Source organism: Canis lupus, chromosome 5 (genome assembly GCF_011100685.1).
Source record: "Canis lupus familiaris isolate Mischka breed German Shepherd chromosome 5, alternate assembly UU_Cfam_GSD_1.0, whole genome shotgun sequence".
NCBI classification, from domain to species: domain Eukaryota; kingdom Metazoa; phylum Chordata; class Mammalia; order Carnivora; family Canidae; genus Canis; species Canis lupus.
Window position 1 is genome coordinate 10,952,318 of NC_049226.1, and position 21,755 is coordinate 10,974,072.

Sequence of the window (21,755 nt, forward strand, 5' to 3'; positions counted from 1 at the left end):
ATTTACTCTTTGAACGAGAGACCCAGAAGCTTCCTCTTCTGCAACTTTGTTTCATTCCACTTTGCCTAATATTTAGTGAAAAGATGGAAAGATGGATAGAGAGACGGAGAGGGGGATGGAAGGGCAGGGAGCTCTTTGCGGTGTCATTTATCATGACATCGTTTCCTCTCCAGGGGGATCATTCACACTAATTACTTTACCCCAGGTGTTATATTCTAACTCCTTAATCACGGTATTTATGTAACACGTTTAAAACCCGGATACCTGAGGAGAGGCTAGAGTGAGTTCTGGCAGAGGTCGGGTAGGGTGTGGTGGGAAGTCCAGGCCCCCAGCTCCGCACACACAGCTCGGAGGAGGCTGGCCATGCACCTGCTCCTGGAGGGAGAGCCTCCTCCTCGGCCCCGGTGGGAGGGGCTGTGAGCAGCCCGCAGGCCCGCGCCCCGCTGCACCATGGGAGGTGTAGTTCTCCGGGCCCAGGGCCAGGCGCAGCCCTCTGCACCGGTCCCCAGCCCTCTGCACTGGTACTCAGCCCTCTGCACCGGTCCCCAGCCCCCGCCTGATGGCTCTGCCTGCCCCGAGGCCACAAACTTTGCCAGAAAGGCACCAGTCCTCCTCCCTGGAGTCTGACTGTAGACAGAAGGGACGGTGATGGAGCAGGGACAGGTTCGCAAATGACAAGGAGCCCAGAAATGCGAAGACCTTGAAAGGTCACCTGATGTCCTTGCTCCGTGTGTACCGAAGATGACGGCTTCTCTCTCGAGAGGAGAGACAGAAAAAGAAAGAGGAAGGGAGAATGAAAAGCAGATGAAGGGGACAAGGACTGAGTGTGTGCGTGTGCTCCCACCACCCTGCACGTCGTGATTCAGGGGCTGGAAGGTGACCTCTCCTCTCTCCCACAGTCGGGCCTGCTGCCCAGGATGCCTCTCGAAGCCACTCTGCTCGGGTATGAATTCTGACTCAACTGCCCACCGGCTGTGTGACCGCGGGCAAGTTACTTAGCCTCTCTGTGCCCCCAGTCGGCATCTGCAAGGCAGGGATGGTACTCAACTCAGGCTACGTGAAGAGAGCATATATAAGGTGCTTAAAATTGTGTCTTAAGTGCTCCATATTTCTTTTTCTATTATTCAGCGCTTTGCCCCTTGTCTTCCCCAGATCCAGGTGACCTCTCCTCCCCCCAGAGCACAAAATTTTATGTCCCCTGCAGAGCTGACAATGGCAGAGGCACGATGGACACAAACCCACCTGCTTTGTTTAGATGACTAAAGACATGAAAATGGGGGACAAGGGTTAAACTATATGTCGGCAAGTTGAATTTAAATAAAGTTTTAGGGCACCCTGGGTGGCTCAGCGGTTTAGGGTGGTCTTAAGCCCAGGGCCTGATCCTGGAAACCTGGGATTGAGTCCCACGTCGGGCTTCTTGAACGGAGCCTGCTTCTCCCTCTGCCTGTGTCTCTGCCTCCCTCTCTCTCTCTCCCTCTCTCTCTGTCTCTCATGAATAAATAAAATCTTTTATAAAAATAAAAAAATAAAGTTTAAAAAAATTTATTTTTAAAAAAAGGGAAAAAACTGGGGGACCGGGGGAGAAAAGGGGCAGAAAAGGAATGAGCACAAGAACTACAACCAGAGACACTTGCAGGGATGCTGAGCAGCTGTGGACACTAAGGGGGGGCATGTGGGGGGGTTGGGGGAGCAAAAAGCCATCAAAGAACAGTAAGAGTCCAGGGCCAGCCCGTCAGCGGTTGCTGAGGGAAGCTCCTATCTCATGTAACCCTCCTGAGGGTCTCTGCTGGTATCAGCCCCCTTCTGCATCTAAATTCCTCAGGGTAAAGCAACAAGACAGGCAAAGGGAGGCCTGCCTCCCTCAGCAACCGGCAATTCCTGAGACCTCACAGGTGTATCAGTGATACCCCTCAACCGCAGCCTCTAGAGCTGGATGGGGCGGTGCTGCATAGGGGTTCAGAGCTACAGTCACATCAGAGCAGTGTGATCTTACCCAAGTTACCAAACCTCGCTAAGCCTCAGTTTTCTAATCTATAAAATGGAGGTAACAGTCATACCATTACATAGCAAAATGGTGAAAATTTCAATGAGAGCCCAGTGCCCTATACACACCAGGAAGAGTCACTAAGTGTTAACTAAAGCAAAGCTGTCTTCCTACCTTAAGGGCAGTCAGGGGTTTGGGAACAATGGGAATTCCGTGAGGTCCTCCAATCTCCCTCCATCTGCACTTGGTGCTCCTACGAAGCCAGCACCACCGCTCTGGTTTCACGAGCCTTTCCCTTCCTTGCCATTTCCAGGCCCAATGAGACCGCCTCCAGCCAGCAGCTGGTGCCTGTGCTGTACTTTCAAATGACAGATTTGTCCAAGTACTTGGAAAATGAAAAGGGTCACCAACGCATAAGGCAGATCGTGCTCGTACAACACCCCCCAACCCTGACCTCCCCCTCCCCACCCTCTGGCCCCCGCTTTGGGCTTTGGGGGTTTCCTCCCTACCTACACCCATACCTAGACCTACAGCCAGCCTAGAGAGCACTTCAGAGCCTTTCACAGCCATTCAGGGTGAGAAATGTCTAAGAAGCCACAGGGTTAACTGAGCAGGGGACTGCAGTGAGGGGAGAGGGGGCGAAGGGCAACGACACTGCGGTGCCTGGTAAATGGGAGCCACACACATTTCCACGGTGCCCACACACACCATCCCTTGTGCTGCAGAGGCAGAGAATGGAAGGTGCGAGGGCTGTCCGAACGCCACTGAAACATCCCTGGATGCAGGCCACTGGGGAGGCCGTCTAGGGACTACTGGTGAAGCTGAGGGAGAAACCAGACAGGATGCCTGAGCCCCAGACAGCGCAGCAAGGAGCAGCGGGCTCGGGGACACCCGAGGGCATCAGGTGCATCCCCCGTCCCCAGCAGCTGCCAGAATGGGCCATGGGAAAGGTAAGCAGGCAACTGAGGGGCAGTCTCCCAGACCGGAGTGATCTCCTACTGCTTTTGGGTTTCTTCTAGGGAACTGGGACCAAGTTTGAAAGTTGCAGCTATAGATCTCGGCCAATTCTCGGCCGGAGGCTGGGGGAGAGAGGCAAAGCCAGCACATGCACGTAAGGGGAGATGTGCGAAGGGGAGTGCTTCCAGGGACTGCTACCCTCTCCAGACTACTGTGGGCCCCAATCCCCCTCCAGGGATACAGGCTCCACCACGAGGGCTGTTGCAATCACATCAGAAAACAAAACCAGCCCCTTAAGCCACAGAAGCTGGGTCGGGTGGGGAAGAAAAGAAGGTGGGGAAAATGTCCAAGGAAGAACTCACTGCCCCAGAAGAATCTGAGTAGAGGGTCTAAGGAGAACATACAAACCCATCTGCACAGCTCCGCTGGCCAGCAAGTCTGCCTTTTCATTGGTAGGTCCCTTCTCAGAGCATCCTCGTCCTGTGAGGTGGGAGCTGTTGGGCCAGGTGGATGGTCCTGCCCTCCACGGTAGGAGTGGAGCCCAGGCCACTGGCCCTGCCCCTGCCTGCTGCCTTACACCGGGGTCACCGCTTCCGGAGGGACCAGGGGGCCACTCTCCGCTCCAGCAGAGCCCCTGACAGCAGGGGGTGCTGGCCAGCCCAACGGAGAAAGAGCAAGGGAAGGAAAAGAACTTTTGGAGCTCAGGCTAGCACCTGTAGAGGCTTCACCTGGTACCTGCAGAGAGGTCAGAGAGGCCACAGTTCTGTTCTGTAGTTTAGACATCATCATGAACAGAAAGAAAGCATCAGAAACGTACTGGAACTTTCCTGTAAGTAACCTGCCTGTTAAAAGCCTATGGTACTTAGAATCCACATCGGGCTCCCTGCATGGAGTCTGCTTCTCCCTCTGCCTGTGTCTTTCTTTCTGTGTCTCTAATAAATAAATAAAATCTTTAAAAAAAAAAAAAAAAGCCTACAGTACTTAGAATCAACAAGGAAGAGGAAACATTAAAACAAAACAAAAACCCAAACAAACAATTTGACTCTCAGGCATATTTAACTGGATCATTCTGAATCACTGGGGTCTATTCTCTCCTCATCAATCTGTCTCCTGTTCCACCGGCTTGAAGCTTTACAACAGATCGTCTTCACTAACAGACTCGCCCAGACAGTCCGAATCTGGAGCTTCTGGTGCAGGTGAAGCAAGATCCATCCGACATGAGGAAAAGCAGAAGGTTCAGCACTGGGCCCCAAGGGTCCCAATTGCCACACGAACGCTTTCTCAAGGGGAAGTCATAAAAGGCTGCACGTAAAACTTGACCTCTGGAGGTGAGTATCAGATCTGTCACTTGGAAGGAAGGACGGTGGACAATCTAGGTTCCTACAGGCCTGCTGTTACAGCGAAGTAAGAAAGCACACGTAAAGCACAGTGCTGAACACATAACAGACTCAAAATAACATAATAATACCTCAGAACTTGTATTGTGCCCACAAAGTAAGTACACAGACATTCTGTGTTGCTTTGGATTTGCTCCTCATCTGTGTACATTTTCTGTAGTTTCCCATAACTCAAAGTTTTCTTTACTGACCGAAACCCCCAATTAATTTCCTTAGCAGGTTTCCCACTGTGGAAGTTATTCAGAGAGAGGCAGGTAAACACCCGATGTAGGTACTGGAGAACAAATTCACTAATGAGGAAGGAGCAGAGAGCATCAGCCTTCTTACATCCCTCCTTCGGGGATCTGTAGGTAGATCTTCTGTAGATCGATGCTCCACCCACCTTATTTATAAGGACAACCGACAGACATTCTTGGCCCCATGCAGGTCCACTCATTCATTGTTTATGATGCCAAAAAAAAAAAAAGGAAATATGGGTGTTTCACTTCTACAGGGAAAGGAGTTAAACCAGTCCAGCTGTTCACTCTGTGGCTCTCCCCCCTCCCCAAAAAGTCTGTCCCGGGGTCATATTAATAAACTCAAGAGTTTCAAAGTCTAGCCCTCAATTCTACTGGCTGACCTACCTGTCCAGCTCACCTAACAAAGACACAAGGGAAGGAGCTTCTGTGTTTGGGTTTGAGGGCCAGGTGGGGCAGTACTCAGTCACTGTCCACTCATTCAGCTCCTGTTCCAATCTCTGGACCATGTGCTCTGGGGTTTCCAAGGGGTTTTTCTGCATTTCTTTTTTCTGTTTTTTTTTTTTTCTCTTTTTCTTTTTCTTTTTCTTTTTTTCTTTTCTTTTCTTTTTTTTTTCTGCATTTCAATGAGAGACTTTAACCTTCAGACCAGGTATTTGTGAAGAGGGATGGGGGCCAGCAGTGAACTCTTAGGGCTCACCTGCCAGAAGGTTAGAAGAAAAGAAGCATTGAGCAATCTGGAAAGTTGGTGACAGATAAGACGAAATGATAAGTTTACATATCCCCACCCTTCCCACCTTTCTCCCTGCTGCAGAACAGGGATTCTTGGGCTATGCAGCAAACAGGGAAGGGAAAGCAGAAGCGATGCACTGATACCACTGTCTCTGAGGGCTGGGCATAAAAAGGCGCCAGGGGTCTGCCAGCAGTTCCCTAAAAGGGATGCCACAGCCCAGGAACAGGACACTGGGCTCTCGCTGTCCCATTACTATTTACTATATTAAATTGTGTACTTGACGCTAGCTAGAGCAGGGACACAGGGCATGTTTCTCAGAGCATGATTCAAGAGAGCCCCTGCGGCAAAATTGCTTGGGACGCCTGTTACCTGTGCAAATTCCTGGGCCCAGCCCAGTCCACGTGACTCAGAACTGGACAGAGGGGGCCCAGGAATCTGCATACTGGTCAAGCCCTGCATGTGATCCTGAGTCACTGGGGTCTATTCTCTCCTTGTCAATCTGTCTCCTGGTCTCCCCAGAAGGGTCATGAATGCTTACTCGTGCAATGCAGGAAGAAAGAATTAGAATTCCTATGCACATATCTTTTTAAGATTTCATATTGTGCTCGCTTCGGCAGCACATATACTAAGATTTTATTTATTTATTCATGAGAGACACAGAGAGAGGCGGAGGGAGAAGCAGGTTCCTCGCAGAAGCCCAATGTGGGACTCGATCCTGGACCCCAGGATCTCGCCCTGAACCAAAGCAGACGCTCAGCCACTGAGCTACCCAGGCGTCTCTGGAACTCATATATATTTAGATTTCATTTTATCTCATCCTTTTAAAATGTCTGCTTATATAATAAGCAAAATATTTAGTACAGCAGTGCATGTATATAAATACATTCACATGTACATATTTATGCATATGTGTGCGTGTATAAATATATATATACATTTTTTTTTTAGTGGAAATAACTCAAAATTTTTTTACCAACAAGGGTTTGCAACCAAGCTAGAGTATCAACTGCTGGGATCATGACTTATAGCCTAGATGGGAAAGCGGGCGTGGTCTCTGCAAACAGGTGTTCTGAGCTCATATTATTCATCAGTAATATGCAGAGCAGGGCAAGCCGGAGGCGGAGTCTCCGCCTGAGCACCCCCACCACCCCCATCCCCCCACCGAGCTGTCACCCACTCACATTCCTTCTCCACCCCAGCTGGTAGGCTGGTAGGAGGATGGGATTTCTCCCGGCAGGAGGCGGGGAAGCTAGGGAATGAGGGTTTACCATCTGCCTGCCAGTTGTCCAAATCTAGATTCCCAACTACGGCATCAGCAGAGATCGCGCCGTCTGCTGAGCTATAATTAATACCCCCCTTTCTCAGGCAGGAAAGGAGAAATGCTGCAGTAGGAGAAACGCAGAGCAGGTGATGGTTACACCTGCGGACAGTTCTGCTGACAACACCAGAAGCAGCCGGGCCTGCACACTGGGAACTTGGGGAAGGGGGGTGGGGGGAGGCAGGAGCATCTACTTGCTTCTCTGCCCGGACCTAAAATAAGTTCTTCTCTCTCCTCTTCCAACGCCAGGCGTGCAGGCTGCCCCGGGCCATGCCAGCCACTAAGCATAGAGGTCTATGAATCCGAGGAAGGAGGCCACCTGAGCGGCAGTCACAAACCTGCAACCATGACCATGAGGACGTCACCAAGATGAATAGACACAGAAGGGCTAGTCAGCAGCCCCCCTTTTGGGGCACAGTCACAAGATCCCAGGATTCATGTGCTCAATACTCATTTAACAAAGCTTTACTGAGCACCTGCTGTGTGTCGGGCGCTGCGCTCCCGTGCGTCAGGCACACGCTGGTGAATGAGGCAAAGCCAGCAGCCCCTGCTCTCAGGAGCTTCGGGCCTAGTGGGGGACACGTGACAAGCAGGTCAACACATAAATACGGTGACAACGTGATTAGTGCTTAAGAAAGAAATAAGCTGGGATGGTGAGGACCGGGGTTTACGTGACTGGCCTCGCCTGGCCACTGGCACTCGTTCGTGCTTTACCCTCATCAAGCTCTCCGACCGACTGACGAGACAGACAGACAGATAGACAGATCTCAGCAGCTCACAACCCCCCTTCCACCTACTGGAGAGCAGGCTTCGCCCCAGGCTACCGTCTGCTGACAAAAACACCACCCCTCCCCGTGTCAGACCCAGGGCTGAGACCTTCTCCATTCCATCTCAGTGTGACCCCCCCCCCCCCCAGCAGCCTCCAGAGTGGACACAATGGCCTCCGTTCCTAAGGAAGGAAACATTTGAAGAGGATGGGATGATTTGGTGAGAGCACCACGGCCGGTGAGCGGTAGAGCCAGAGCCCACCCGAAGGTCACCAGGTCTTCAAAGCTGCTGAGCTCCCCGGGACCCCAGGGGGAGGCAGCCTCTGCCACCAGCACTGCACCACAGCGTCGGGGGACCCTCGTTCTGCCCTCACCTAACCTGCAGGGCCCGTCCCCGACAAGGCCGCTCGTGAGATGAGGGGCTTAGTCTCTGTTGGTGCCCTCGACACATCTGGCACGAGAACACCCCAGGGAGACAACCCTTATCAAAAGATGGCTAAACACTCACAGACATCCATGCCTGTGTGTGCATGTGTGTGTGTGTGTGAGAGAGAGAGAGAGAGAGAGAGAGAGTGAGAGAGAGAGAATTCCCAAGATCCAATCATCCACCACCCCGCCAGCCCCAATCTACTTCTGCAATCCATTCAGTATCTCGCCACCTTTTATCCACTTACCCCATCTTTCCTTCCCCTTGCTGCCCTATTTCTCTTTGCAAAAAGGCACCCAGAAACCTGCCCGTAAGCTCACACGCCCACCCCCCCTCCAACGCCCACCAGCCTCTGAGTTTAGCTCCCTCCTGGGGGCTGGAACCTCTTTCTCCTCCAGGACACCTGCTCCCCTCTGCCTGTCACCGGGGCCCACGCCTGGCGTCTCGGCAGACCTCTGGACGTGGAGCGAAGTCCCCAGTGACTACCTCTGAGAAGGGAACACATGGAATCCGTACCCCAACACCTCACTCATGGGTTCCCCATCACTGGAAGAGAATTATCCACACCCCCAAAGACACCGGATAGAATACACCCTTCTCCACAGCACCTTTCTCTTGGGGCCTCCGAGCTCTTTGCCAACTGAGGTAACTGACCCTGAGAGAGGAAAATCATCTCTGGCCGGTACGAAGGACCAGGAGAGCCAGGAACCTCCTTGGCAGCACACAGTAAGGCCCAGTCAAGCCCCCCATCCATTCCGACAAAGGGCCACACAGCCTCGCCGGGCTGCACCCCTCTACCCCCTACACCTTCGCCTCCTGCAACAGATCCCCCCTCCTCCGTCCTCTTGAGGACCTGTCACCTGCCTGGCAAAGAACTACAACAGCCCCAAACATGGGAGCCAGCCCCAGAAGCGCTCCTGCTTCTGCAGAGAGCCCCCAGGCCACCCCCGGCCAGCCCAAGGGCCAGGGCCTCACGCTCCAATCTCCAGGGGGCCCCCCCCTGTCACCTACTTGGCTCGGAGAAAGGACAGCTTCTTCCTCAGGGAGGAGACGTGGTAGTGACAGGCCTGCTTGACAGCCGTGCTGCAGGAGACCGCCTCGGAGTGCAGGTTCTGTACCATGCTGGGCTCAGGGCAGGGCCCGCCACATGGCAGTGGGGACGTCAGGGGCCGGGGGCTCGCTCCAGCAGCTGCCCACCGGAGCTCATGCGCACCGGCCCTCCCCGCCCTGATGTTCCATCCAAAGCACAGGCAGGTGGGGGGCCCGGGGCGGGAGAGGCCGGGGCTGCGAGTTACCAGGATCCCCCCTGGCTTCGGCCCAAGCCACAGCTCCACGCAGAGCCCGCCTCCATCTTCCAACATCTGGCGGTGCTCTGGGCCCTGGGTGAGTTCCCTCCTCTTCTCTGTCCTCAGGCAAGGAGGACGGAGCTCTACCTGCCTGTGATGTCAGCCGCCGGGGCTCGAGGGGGGTGGGCCCGGCAGGAGCGGCTCCCAGAGGGTTTGCCACTGGGCTCCTTCCTCGTGGCCAGGGAGCTGACTGGAGAGGTCACCTGAGCAGCCACGGGACGTCAGGGGCCGGGTAGGCGGATGGAGCTAGAGTGCCCTGGAAATGTGCTCTCTGGGGACAATTTCTGGAACAAAGGAAGCCGAACGAAAAGCGTCTCGGTCCAGGTGGCTAGACCTGAGCTGAAATCAGTGAGCCTGCACTCGGGTCTTCCTTCAACTCCAGACGCTTGCCCTCTGACCTCAAATTCCATTACCTTGCCTGCTCCAGGTGTTCACTCATGAAGGCCACACGCATCTGCTGAGCACTTACTCTGTGCCAGACAGACGAGACCTAGTTTCTGACCTCCAGGGTCTCGTGGGCTGGCGGGGACACAGAGAAGTGGACCAGACAGTGCATGCCACAGGGGCAAGTCCTGGACAGAATGAACCCCAACCCACCACCCCACCTGTACGCACAGGTGCAACGAAACGTGCCCTCCCTACCCCGACCAGAAGAAACGAGGGTGAGTTCCAGTGGGACCCGTGAAGTCGTGAATGTCTTTTAAGCTAGGTGGAAGAAAGGGTGCCGCAAGAAATCCCCAAATTAATTACACCCAAAGCTCACACCATTCTCATTCCCTCCCCCCTCCCCCTTGATCTTAGGGACTAATCCTATTTCCCATCACAGGGAGAAAAGAGATCCTGCTGCTATTAACCTTCTCGTCTCGCCACCACGTCGCATGTGAACAGACTTGCATCCACATCCCTTATGATCTGTTCAAGGCCAGTCTTCCCACCTGTGATCAAGACCTTTCCTTGCCTCTTCCGAAACCCTGCTTCCTGGTCTTCAGTAGTTGAGGCAGCTGACCAAGTCGGAATCCCAGAATGAACTCTGAAGAACCAGCCCCTCTCTCTCACACCTTAAATCCAATCCAACACCATGTCCTGGACATTTTAATCCTCTAAATGTACCCTGAATTCATCTACTTTTTTTCTTTCTTTCTTTTTTCTTCTCCCATGACCACCATCCCAAGTCCAAGCCACCAATATCCTTTAACTGGACTCTAGTGTAGTAGCCTCCAAGCTGCCCCAGCTGCTCTCTCTCCACATTTACCAGGGCCGCCTCCACCCTCCCTCCATGCTGCAATCTTCAGAATGAAAATCTGATGCTGTCAACTCCCTTAAAGACTTTCAGTGGCAAGGCACCTGGGTGGCTCAGTGGTTGAGCGTCTGCCTTGGGCTCAGAGCATGATCCCAGGGTCCTGGGATTGAGTCCCACATCGGGCTCCCTGCATGGAGCCTGCTTCTCCCTCTGCCTGTGTCTCTGCCTCTCTCTCTGCATCTCTCATGAATAAATAAATTCTCAAAAAAAAAAAAAAAAAGGCTTTCAATAGTTTCTTGATGCTCTCAGCATAAAGACTCAAGGCCTTGTCATGGCCAACCAAGCTCCTGCCCGTTCCATCTCACATCCTCTGCCTCATGGTCTTAGCACAACCACTCCACCCTCCCCTCACCCCCTCTGCCCTCTGGCCTGGCCGGGTCCAGTTTCTTTGATACACATGGAACCCCTCCTCTCATGCACACGTCCAGGTTTGTACTTCCTAAATCATAACCTCAGTCACGTTCATACCATCTCCTCCACCAGACTGGAAACTTAGTGAGCAGCTACAGCACAACTGGTGTTTGTTGAGCACACGAACGAACCACATCCTCTGAAATTCACACCCTTGACCTACTGGTTTCTACTTCAAATTTAAAAAGTGCTTGTCTCTGAACACTGAAACAAAACAAAAAAAATTCTCCCCAACCACCTGGGCCTTCTCTACGTATCATCTCCTCCTCCCAGGGAAACTCCTAGAATCAATTCTCCTTGGTTGACCTCTTCTTCCTCCCCTCACATACTCCCTTCTAAAATGGCTCTGTGGTTACTGGTGACCTCCTAATTGTCACTGGAGAAGCTCTGTTTTTGGTGGGGGCGCCTGGGTAGCACAGTTCTGAGTCCGACTCCCAGCTTCGGCTCAGGTCATGGTCTTGCAACTGTGGGATGAAGCCCCAGTATCGGGCTCTGTGCTCAATGCAGAGTCCGCTTCAGATTTTCTCTCCCTCTCCTTCCCTCAAATAAACAAATAAAATCTTAAAAAAAGAAAAAAAAATCCTGTTTGGGGCTTACTTTACCTGTCTCTATCCTCTTTGATTCTTCCTTCTTGCACCTGTTATTTCTGTCTCCTACTTTTCCCAGCTTCCGGGGGCAATCTCTTGCAAATGCCTTCTTCCTTTGCCTTCCGGGTACATCCCACTAATCCTAAGGCTCTTGCCTCAACTACATTCTCATTTCCAAACAAGTAGTCTTAGTTCTGCCTCTGGAGCTTCAAACAGGTATAGCCAACTGGCTTGTGTATCTCTCCATCGACATGCTCGACTTGTCTAAATTAAACTCCCCAGGGATCCCTGGGTGGCGCAGCGGTTTGGCGCCTGCCTTTGGCCCAGGGCACGATCCTGGAGACCCGGATCGAATCCCACGTTGGGCTCATGGAGCCTGCTTCTCCCTCTGCCTGTGTCTCTGCCTCTCTCTCTCTCTCTATGTCTATCATAAATAAATAAATCTTAAAAAAAAAAAAAAAAACTCCCCACCCGCCCCGCTCTTTGAACTCTTCCCCCTTCGCCCAATGTTCTAGTAATAATATTAATAGTAAGAACAAGCACAATATAATACTAGCCATGTGCCAGGCACTATTCTATGCTGATTGTCATAGACACACACACTCTTTCCAACAACTTACAAGGTATGAATTATTATCACGCCCATTTTATAGATAAGGAGAGTGAGGCACACAGGTGACATGGCTTGCCCAAGATCACACTCATGCTCTTGGAAGCGCAATCAGAACCCAGGCAGACACTTAACCTCTGGACTATGCTGCCTTTTACTTGTTGCCCCCGTTAGAGAGCTTAGTGTGCTCCTCAACCCAGATGTAAATAAGCTCTGTCAAACCTACTTAACAAATTTCTTCAACCAGTTCCTCCTTCTCTATCCTCATAATTCAGAAACACATCCATCCGTTCTTGGCTTAAATGCCATCGGGTTAGTAAGTGGTCCCTTCCCACCCAACTTAGTTAACCCAGCAAGCCCTGGTCCACTGTACTACCCTTACCCATTTCCTTTCTAGCCCTTACGACTATTCGATACTTTCTTATTCACTTGTTTGTTGATATCTACTTCCACCCACTATAACGCAAGCACCACGAGAGGGGAGACAATGGTCATACCTTGTTCAGGGCTGCAGCCTCCGACACCTGCAGGAGCAGCTAACATATAGTACGTGCTCAATAAATCCTTGTTAAATAGGGAATGGAGGGGCAAATAATTGTCAGTTCCTTCCCTGTCCATCTGCTTTCAACGTCACCTCCTTAAATTCATCTCTCACACCAGGACCAAAATGACTTTTCTCTCAAGAATATCTGTCCGTGACTCAGGAGCTCCCCGCCCCCTGCCCCAAATCTCTCCGTTTCTCCTCCTCTATAAAGAAGCCTACTCTGTCATGGGAGGCTGTGGCATGACCAGTCACCTGCCCAACTGCACAAAGATGCCCGCTAGCCATTCACTAGCTTCCCCACACTGGACATGATCGGCAGCGATGCTGAAATATTTGAAGTCTCTGAATATGCCCGGCTTTCTCCCACACCTCCATGCTCCTGTACAGCTTGTTCCCTCGCCTGGGAATGCTGCCCATGTGACAGACTCCTACTCATAGTGCAGCTCTCGGCGAAGCACAGCTCCTTGCATGGATTCGTTCTGGATACCTCGGCCCCCCTTTCTTCTCCCCTGCCCTCGCCCCAAGCACAGTAGCTGTGCTACTTCTGGGCCAATATGGTAGCTCCACTGCGCCTCCGTCTCCTACACTCTAACATAAAGATAATAATAGCACCTATTTGCCAGGGTTGTTGAGAGGATGACATTTCAAAGCATATGCAAGACTCATGGCACGAAGTTAGGCACACTGGTTACCAAATTCTTGAGTTTCATTACTTTATACGAAATTCCATGTCCATTATCACATTATATTATACTTGCTTACTTTTAGGGATGTCTGTCTCACTACGAGACACTAAGATGCTCAAGGGGAAGCCCCATGCCTTCATCTCTTTATCCTTAGCGTCCACATTTGATGTTTTACAGGCAATCAGTACTCAACACATTCTGTCTCTGCTTCTTCAAACACAGCAGACTCTAGATCCGTTAAGAAACAGGGAAATCTCACGACTTCATCAGACGACTAGCAGCTGCCATTTACTAAACACCTACTAAGTACAGAGCACTTCACACATATTATCTCATTTATTCCTTTCAAGGAAAGACTTTTATAAATGAGTACAGGTAAGTAAATTGCTTTTAAAGATGCACTTAATAAGGAAGAAGGTAGTTAATCCAAAGACTGTTTGGACTTCAAGACTTTCACTCTTTCTAGTACATCACGGTGCCCACCAGCAGTGAACCTCTAGACATCTTTTTATTTTGTTTTGTTTAAAGATTATTATTTGGGGGGAGGGCAAGTGTGCACAAGAGCAGGGGGAGGGGCAGAGCGCAAGGGAGAGAAGCAGACTCTGTGCTGAGCTTGGAGCCCAACACGGGGCTCAATCTCAATACCCTGCGATCACGACCTGAGCTGAAACCAAGAGTCGGACACTCAATAGACTGAGCCACTGGGTGCCCTGAGCCTCTATACATCTTGCAGCCTGGACTCCAGCAGCCTCCCCAGTATCTTGCAGACACCTAACAAAGGTTTGGGGCACACACAGCCGCACACAGGAATGGATACGTTAACGCACACAGCCTGGTTACACCTGGCGCTTGGTTATACCCCAGCTCTGTCCCGGTCTCTATCCTCCTGCCACTGAAAGGCTTCCTGGTCAACTGAGCACCAGGTTCTGTTGAAACTGTATATATAAATACTGTATATTAAATGCCTGTAGTGAAACAGCTCCTTTTTCTATAGCTCTGGCTTCGTCTGACAGCTGCTACCATCACCCGAATGTACTAAATAAAGATCTGGCAACATGAGAAACCCTAACCATTGGTCCAGTTTGGGCTGACCCTGGGAGCCAGTGTTTTCTAAGTGTCTCCCTGGCTTTTCCTGGACGCATGGAAATGGATTTATGTCCCATATTCAGTTATGTGTACACACATACAGACTTTTGGAGAAGTTGGGTCTATTCCTCTTTCTACTGGAAACCTAAGGGGATTATTCCTATCTCTGAGACGATCCTCATTTCCCAGAAAGCTGCTTCTCTTCCTGAAATCAACTCTTCTTGATGCACGCCTGCCCAGGAAATAATTGCCTCCCTGCACCCACCCACCCACTGCTGCCCCTGTTATGGTTCCAAAGGCTTTCTCCTTCAGGAATCAACACTGATGTGAATGAGGAGGAAAACTCTCAGAAGCACCTAGGTTTGGATGCCTTTTGGAGGCACCTCCCCCTTTGCTATCACATGGACATTGGTTAAACTACAACTGGGCCCTAGTCTGTCTCTAAATTCTGAACTTTGTGAAAAGAAGAGAAAGAAAAAGAAAAAGAAAGAAAGAAAGAAAGAAAGAAAGAAAGAAAGAAAGAAAGAAAAGAAAAGAAAAACCAGTGTTGTTATAACCAGTTGAAAGTGTACATCATACTTAAGGATTAGAATTTTTATCTTTAAACCAGAAGAAATCGATGTTTTGTTTTGTTTTTTTTCCTTTTTACCTGCTCTATGAAACTAGCCTTCATCCTATAATTGACCACGTGGTTTGGAGGATTCGGAGCAGCCAAGAAGAGGGTCCATATTACCCACCTCCTCCTTGACCACTGTCAATCCATAATACCTGCTCTGTGGCCTCCCAGGGGAGTAGACTAAATGAGATCACACAAAAGCCTCCCCTGGGTAGGAAATGCCGCCATAACCAGCAGGGTGCGTTGTCCATTAAATGGGGGCCCCAGAGCAAGAAGCAGGAGCCGGCCCCCCACCACTGCTGACAATCTCCCCAGGGTCTGGATTCACGCTTGCCCCAGGCCAGGATAACACAGACCAATATCCAAAACACCCCAGAGAGTCTCTTAATTGGGTAAAAACATATTAGAGGAAGGATTAGGGGCAGAGTGTTAGGGTTTGTTCTGAACCAAGGCTGGTGATTAATTAGCACTCTGGGGACTTGTTCTCTCTAGGACAACCAACTGGATGAGAAGAGAAACAAGACTTCATTCCGAATGGCCATGGTGAACACATATCTGACCTGAGTTTCTGAGGCGAGGGGTCCATAGGGACCACCATGGGAAGCGTACTTCTGATCAGAGCTGTGTTTCCCATACTGCCCAGGGTGAGCTGATGCAAAATTATATCCGCTGTCCACCCTGAAGAGTTTATCAGGGGGTTGTCAGGGGGTCAGGGATGGGAAGGACAAGGGAAGGCATCTAGAGGACTTTTCTGCAGAAGTTTGGACTGGAAACCCTTTGTAACATTTCATTTGGTTGAGGAAGTGGGCAGAGAAGGAGCTAGAATAGAATGTATGTCCGTATACAATCCCAAAGAGCGGACAGGAGGTAGGGCTTCCTCTAGTTTACAAGCAGTCACGTCCTAGAGTAAGAGATGGAGCTGCCTTGGGAAAAAGAGTCTGCAGCTCATCACCTATTCTTCCCTCCTAGGAACACCCCGAGCAGCTGACATAATCGGAGTTGAGGAGGGGCACCTGGGTGGCTCAGTTGGTTTAAGTGTCTGCCTTCAGCTCAGGTCACAATCCTGGGATCCTGGGATCCAGCCCCAGATTGCAGCTCCCTGCTCAGTAGGGAACCTGCTTCTCCCTCTCCCCCTGCTACTCCCCCTGCTTGTGCTCACTTGCTCTGTCAAATAAAATAAAATCTTTTTTTTTTTTTTTTTTTTAAAAAAGGGAGTTGAGGAGCTGCTAGTCAGAGAGCTGATAGATGAAGACCAACTACACACATCATGACCAGAAACGGACAGGACACTCCAGGAGAGGTCTGACGCCCAAGCACAGGGAAGGGAATTGTGCCAAGGGAACTCCATGGCCCCTTCTAATTTCGAGAATAGGGTTAATGAATTCCAGAAAGCACTGAAAAGAGAGTGTAGGCCACTAGAGACAAAGGGAACTGCCATCAGATCATAACTGATTAAGCATCTTGACAAGAATGATTAGTCTTCGTCCCCTGGGGGCCCCTTGCCTCCTATCTGCTCTGTTGGAATGGATGAGCTGAACTGATACTGGAGAACCAGGGCATTACTACACAACTTCATAATGTGAAGAGATTATGTACAAGGATTCCCGAGCCGCACCCCCCCCTTGCCCAGGAGGGAATCCACTCGTGACACACCACCTAGCTTTTGCTGGAAGGTTTCCGTGGAGGAGACGGTTCAGTACTTTGCAAGGCCTATTCCACTGAAGTCCCGCTGTAATCACAGACTTTCTTCCTTATCCTGAGCTGAAATCCTTCTCGCTATGACCTCTCTGCCTCTGGCTGTTTCTTAGGCTTTCAGATAAGATATTTCACGAGTCGCGTTATAGTCACCAAAAACCTTCTCTTTCCCAGGCTAAGCCACTTTTCCTTCAACCATCCTTATAATAATACATTATCATCTCGACCATTCTTTCTGGACTCTTCATTTATCGATACCTCTTTCCAAAGAACTGGACAGGATACACCAGATAGGGTTGAAGTAGTACCAACCAGTGAGATCTTTTTCTGTTTAATGAACGAACTCAGACTTTCAGAGATCATTTGGTCCCTTTGTCGTATCATTGACTCGTATTTTGCTGGTAAATGAACCCAAGTTCTTTTTCACATGAAGTCCTGCCAAGGGAGGCTCCCTGCAGTAATCCTACATTTGAGAAACTCTTCTAATATACAGAACATAAATATAATAGCACGTTAAAAAGAAATACTGTATCTGTGCCCACTGTTCCATCTGAAATACCAAACCTTGAGCGTATCATCCTCGATCTTGTCTATTCCTTCTCAGCTGAGTGTCTGCCGTCAGTTTGATAAATGATGTAAAAGTACCTTCTCCTTTCTCAACCGGTTTGTTGATGAAAACTGGTAAACAGAACTAGACCAAAAGCAGAGCCCCGTGGCATGCCAACCCAGACCTCTTTTTAGTTCACATCAGTCAACTTCCTCGGGCACCCGAGCTTCGCTTGAGACAGCAGACCCCTGTGCCTGCCATGCAGGGCGCTCCGTGCAGCAGAGGCCTATGGTCCTCACACCCTGAGCATTTAGCTAGTCGGCCCTTAAGTCCTCTGGGGAGCACGCAGAGGCTTCTCCACGCTCACTGCCCCCTGCCTACCCACACTCGTTGACCTCTGATAGCACGGTCCACTCCAATCTCGGTGCTCTCTTGGCATCCGATGCCACACATGCGGTGCCAGGCCCTGCAGCTGTCCTCAGACCCCAGCCACAGCGCACCCAGCCGCTAAAGAGGGCCTCGATCCGAGTCCACCCTGAGGTCTCCCCAGCATCTCTGATTTGCCACCGGCCGCCTTTGCTCCTTGCTGATCACCAACAGCCTTGGGAAGCAGCCCCTTGGCGCTGCACCTGCTCACAACCTGGGTGAACATCCTATCTTCCTGGAGGGTCTGAGCAGAGAGGTCCAGCAGCCTCCTGTGTGCCCCCCTCCCCACCCCCCGGCCACAGTTCTCCACGGCGCTAGTGGGGCGATCGTACTCAAACACTTCACCCCATCCCCTCCCTCCTTGGGGAGGGTCTTACCTTTCTTCCCGGGCTCGAGGACTCAGGAACCTGCTTGAATCATCGTCATGGCTGCTCTGCTGGCTACTCTGTTGGCTGCTGAAGAAAGACACAGGATATGAACCGTTAATTTCTTTCTCAACCCTGGGGGAGGCCGTCTAGACTCCACAGCTTGACAAAGAAACGGGGCTTACAAAATCTAAGAGACACAAGTTCCCCCATGTAAGCTGCTACAGAGTGTACAGGCAGGCAACTGGGATGAGAAAGGACACAAATTTGGTGCAATCCCCGCCCACCACATCTGGGGCAGATCCTGACTTGTTACCTTACTCTTCCTTGGCTATGTAGTCTCAGAGAGCAAATGCTTCCAGCACTTTCTAGACTTGGGCCTCTTAATCGGCATGGCAGGGTAACAATGCCATTCTTCTTCAACCTCATTGGAGACTCTCAAGATGCAGGTACTCAGTCACCCCATGCCCCCGCCCACCCCCCCTCCTTCCACTACCGGGAGTGAGGGGAGATTTCTAGTAGGGAGAAAGACTCCATGGGGGCCGGGGTCACCAGGCCTGCCTCTCTGCTTCCTGGGAACAGGGGAAGAGTCCCTCCCCGCGATGCCCTGTAGGCAAGATGATTCTAGGGCTTTAGCTGAGAGCTCTTTAAAATGCTTACACTGAAGTTATGTGGAATCCACCCATCTTTCATCTTACTTCAGAGAAGCTGTTCAAACATCTTAATGGCACTAACTAAACATATGAACATATAATTCTTATTGTTATTAAGGAATCCAAGCATTGGATCTGTAAGTCAACCAACCATAGACCCCCAGGCCAAATCTGAAGCTCCCTGTGGGTTTTCTCTCTTACAACTCTTTGAGAGTGGTGGTTGCTTTTTTTTTTTAAATGGTTGAGGGAAAAGTCAAAACAAGATTAACACCTCTGGATGCCTGGGTGGCTCAGCGGTTGAGCATCTGCCTTCAGCTCAGGGCGTGATCCTGAGTCCAGGATCGAGTCCCACATCGGGCTCCCTGCATGGAGCCTGCTTCTCCCTCTGCCTGTGTCCCTGCCTCTCTCTCTCTCTGAATAAATAAATAAATAAAATATATATTTAAAAAGAATAACATCTCATGACATAGAAGAATTAAATGAAATTCAAACTTCAGAGTCATGAATTAAGTTTCATTGGAATGTGGCCACAACTACTCATTTACGTATTAGCTCTGGCTGCTGTTTCGCTACAATGGCAGACTGAATAGTTAAGGCAGAGCTGAATAAGCCAGTAATGAGATCATTAGACCCACAAAGCCTAAAAATATTTATCTCACCCCTTATCCCAGCTTTGCACAGATCCCATTAATAGCAAATTCCTATTTCCATAAATGTCACCATAACTGAGGCTCCAGGATAACTCAATTGTTTCCTTGTCCTGAGGGATTGTTCAATATAAAAAAATTCAAATTTCGCCACAGAGTATATTCCTTAGACCAGATCCCTCGTAGACTGAAACTCTGAACAAAACTTGCTCTGGTGCCTCTACACTCTCAATCAAAGCAGTACCTGATTTGCTGTGGTCACAGGTATAACCATGCTCTTGCGTTCTGTTCTTTCAGCAAGAAGTTATCAAACTTAGAAGCAATGTGTATCAAGTTTTCAAACGCATATATACACAAGAAATCAGAAGAGCCTCCAATCGCCTGTCAGAACTAAAGTGTGTACACAGGCCTATCTCCTTCATTTACTCTAATCATAGCACTTTTGCTACTTGTTCACTGTGGAGGGGCTACTCATCATATCATACCCTTTGCAAGGTCTCAGAGACTTGTCTATTAAAAACTCCTTTATCAGGGGCTTCTGGGTGGCTCAGTTGATGAAGCACCTCCCTCTGGCTCAGGTCATGATCCTAGAGTCCCTGTCGAGCCCCAAATCAGACTCCCTGCTCAACAGAGAGTCTGCTTCTCCCTCTCCCTCTGCCCCTCCCCCTGCTCATGCACACACGTGCCCTCTTTCTCACACACTCTCCCTCATTCTCTCTCTCTCTCTCAAATAAATAAAATAAAATTAAATTAAATAAAATTAAATTAAATTAAAAAAAAACTCCATATCACAAAACTGTGCTATCATGTTGTTGACCTGTGGGATTTCTTACCCTGGGACTAACTTGTTACAATGCATCAGACACTGTCTACTTTATGACCTGGGACACATGTTGTACTATAGTAGGCAACTGGAGTACTGTTTGGATTGATTGGAGCTCAAATTCCAGAGCAGACAGGGCGAGCATTAAGAGAAGAACACTAGGGATGCCCGGGTGGCTCAGCGGTTGAGCATCTGTCTTCGGCTCAGGGTGTGATCCTGGAGACCTGAGATCAAGTCCCACATCGGGCTCCTTGCATGGAGCCTGCTTCTCCCTCTGCCTGTATCTCTGCCTCTCTCTCTGTGTGTGTCTCTCATGAATAAATAAATAAAAACTTAAAAAAAAAAAAGACTGGAACACTGGTCTATACCATGGGCAGCACATGTGAGCCGAAGTAGAAGGGAAGGAGCCTGCAGCCTAGTGTTTCACACTAACAGCCAATGAGACTCAACCAACCCAAATGACTATGATCAGCATCACAGTCTCTTCCAAGAAGAGACCAGGCCTGACCGCACTGAATCTGGTTCTTCCTTTTTCACTCTCTCTGGCAGTCAAAACTTAAAGTTAAGCTAATAAAGGGATTCCCAGAATTAAAGGACAACATACCAGGGTTTCAGAAAAATAATCCTGAGCTGCTATTAGCAGGCTGTCCCACTAGATGGCAATGCTGACTTCCAAACCAGAACCTAAGCCATTCAGCAGGTCTGAAACCAAAATAGAACCAACCTCTGGTGCCCCCTTTTGGCCTTCCCATTGCTCAGGAAGCAGTGCAGATGGTGGAGATGAAAGCGACAGTGGATCACCTTCAAACTGTTCATTGGCTCTAAATAACCAAAAAACATCAACCTGCATGCACTGAACAGATATTTATATGATGCCTTCCATGTGTACGCATGCCAACAAGAGGCAGCATTGAAGCAACGATGAAGTCTAGACTCTCGAACATGCTGCCTGGGGTTAAATCCAAGCTCCTCCACTTCCTAGTTACATGACCCTGAGCAAATGATTGATCGTCATTTTCCTTACCTACAAAAATGGGGGAGATACATGTCAGTGACAGTTCTTACCTTATAAAACTGTTGCAAAGATTAGAGGATGTTAAATAAAGAACACATGTGAAGTACGGAGAGCAGGGCCTGGTATATGTGAGCTGCTATATATAACTGCTGTGGTTATTATGTGTAAGGCATCGTTCTGGGGCTCATGGACCATAAAGCTGAGAATCAGGTGTTAGAATCCTGCTCTCAACGTGTTTATGATCTGGAAAGTAAGAGTCAATATAAATACATTGAAAAGTAGTGAAACATAACTTTGAGAAATAAATACTAAATGCTCCCGGGACATAACATGCACCTGGGCTGGTAAAAAAAAAAAAAAAAAAAAAAAGGAACGAGAAGGAATTATTTCCACAGCAAGGGTTTTATCAGTGGTGCCTGGGTGGTTCAGTGGTTGAGTGTCTGCCTTTGGCTCAGGGCATGATCCCAGGGTCCTGGGATGGAGTCCTCTGCCTATGTCTCTGCCTCTCTCTCTGTGTGTCTCTCGTGAATAAATAAGGGTTTTAGCGCTGACACCTGAAATTCAGATAGACTCAGGACC

At 49.9% G+C, this 21,755-nt stretch overlaps 1 protein-coding gene across 2 annotated transcripts in view; it reads right to left on the reverse strand.

Annotated features, from left to right (window-relative positions):
• GRAMD1B (GRAM domain containing 1B) overlaps positions 1-21,755 on the reverse strand; it is a 167,542-nt gene that overhangs the window by 111,498 nt on the left and 34,289 nt on the right. For both annotated transcript variants that reach the window (XM_038535847.1, XM_038535846.1), the window contains exon 2: positions 18,051-18,128. In XM_038535847.1, the coding sequence (XP_038391775.1) occupies positions 18,051-18,128 (78 nt within the window). The remainder of the gene's footprint in view (positions 1-18,050; positions 18,129-21,755) is intronic.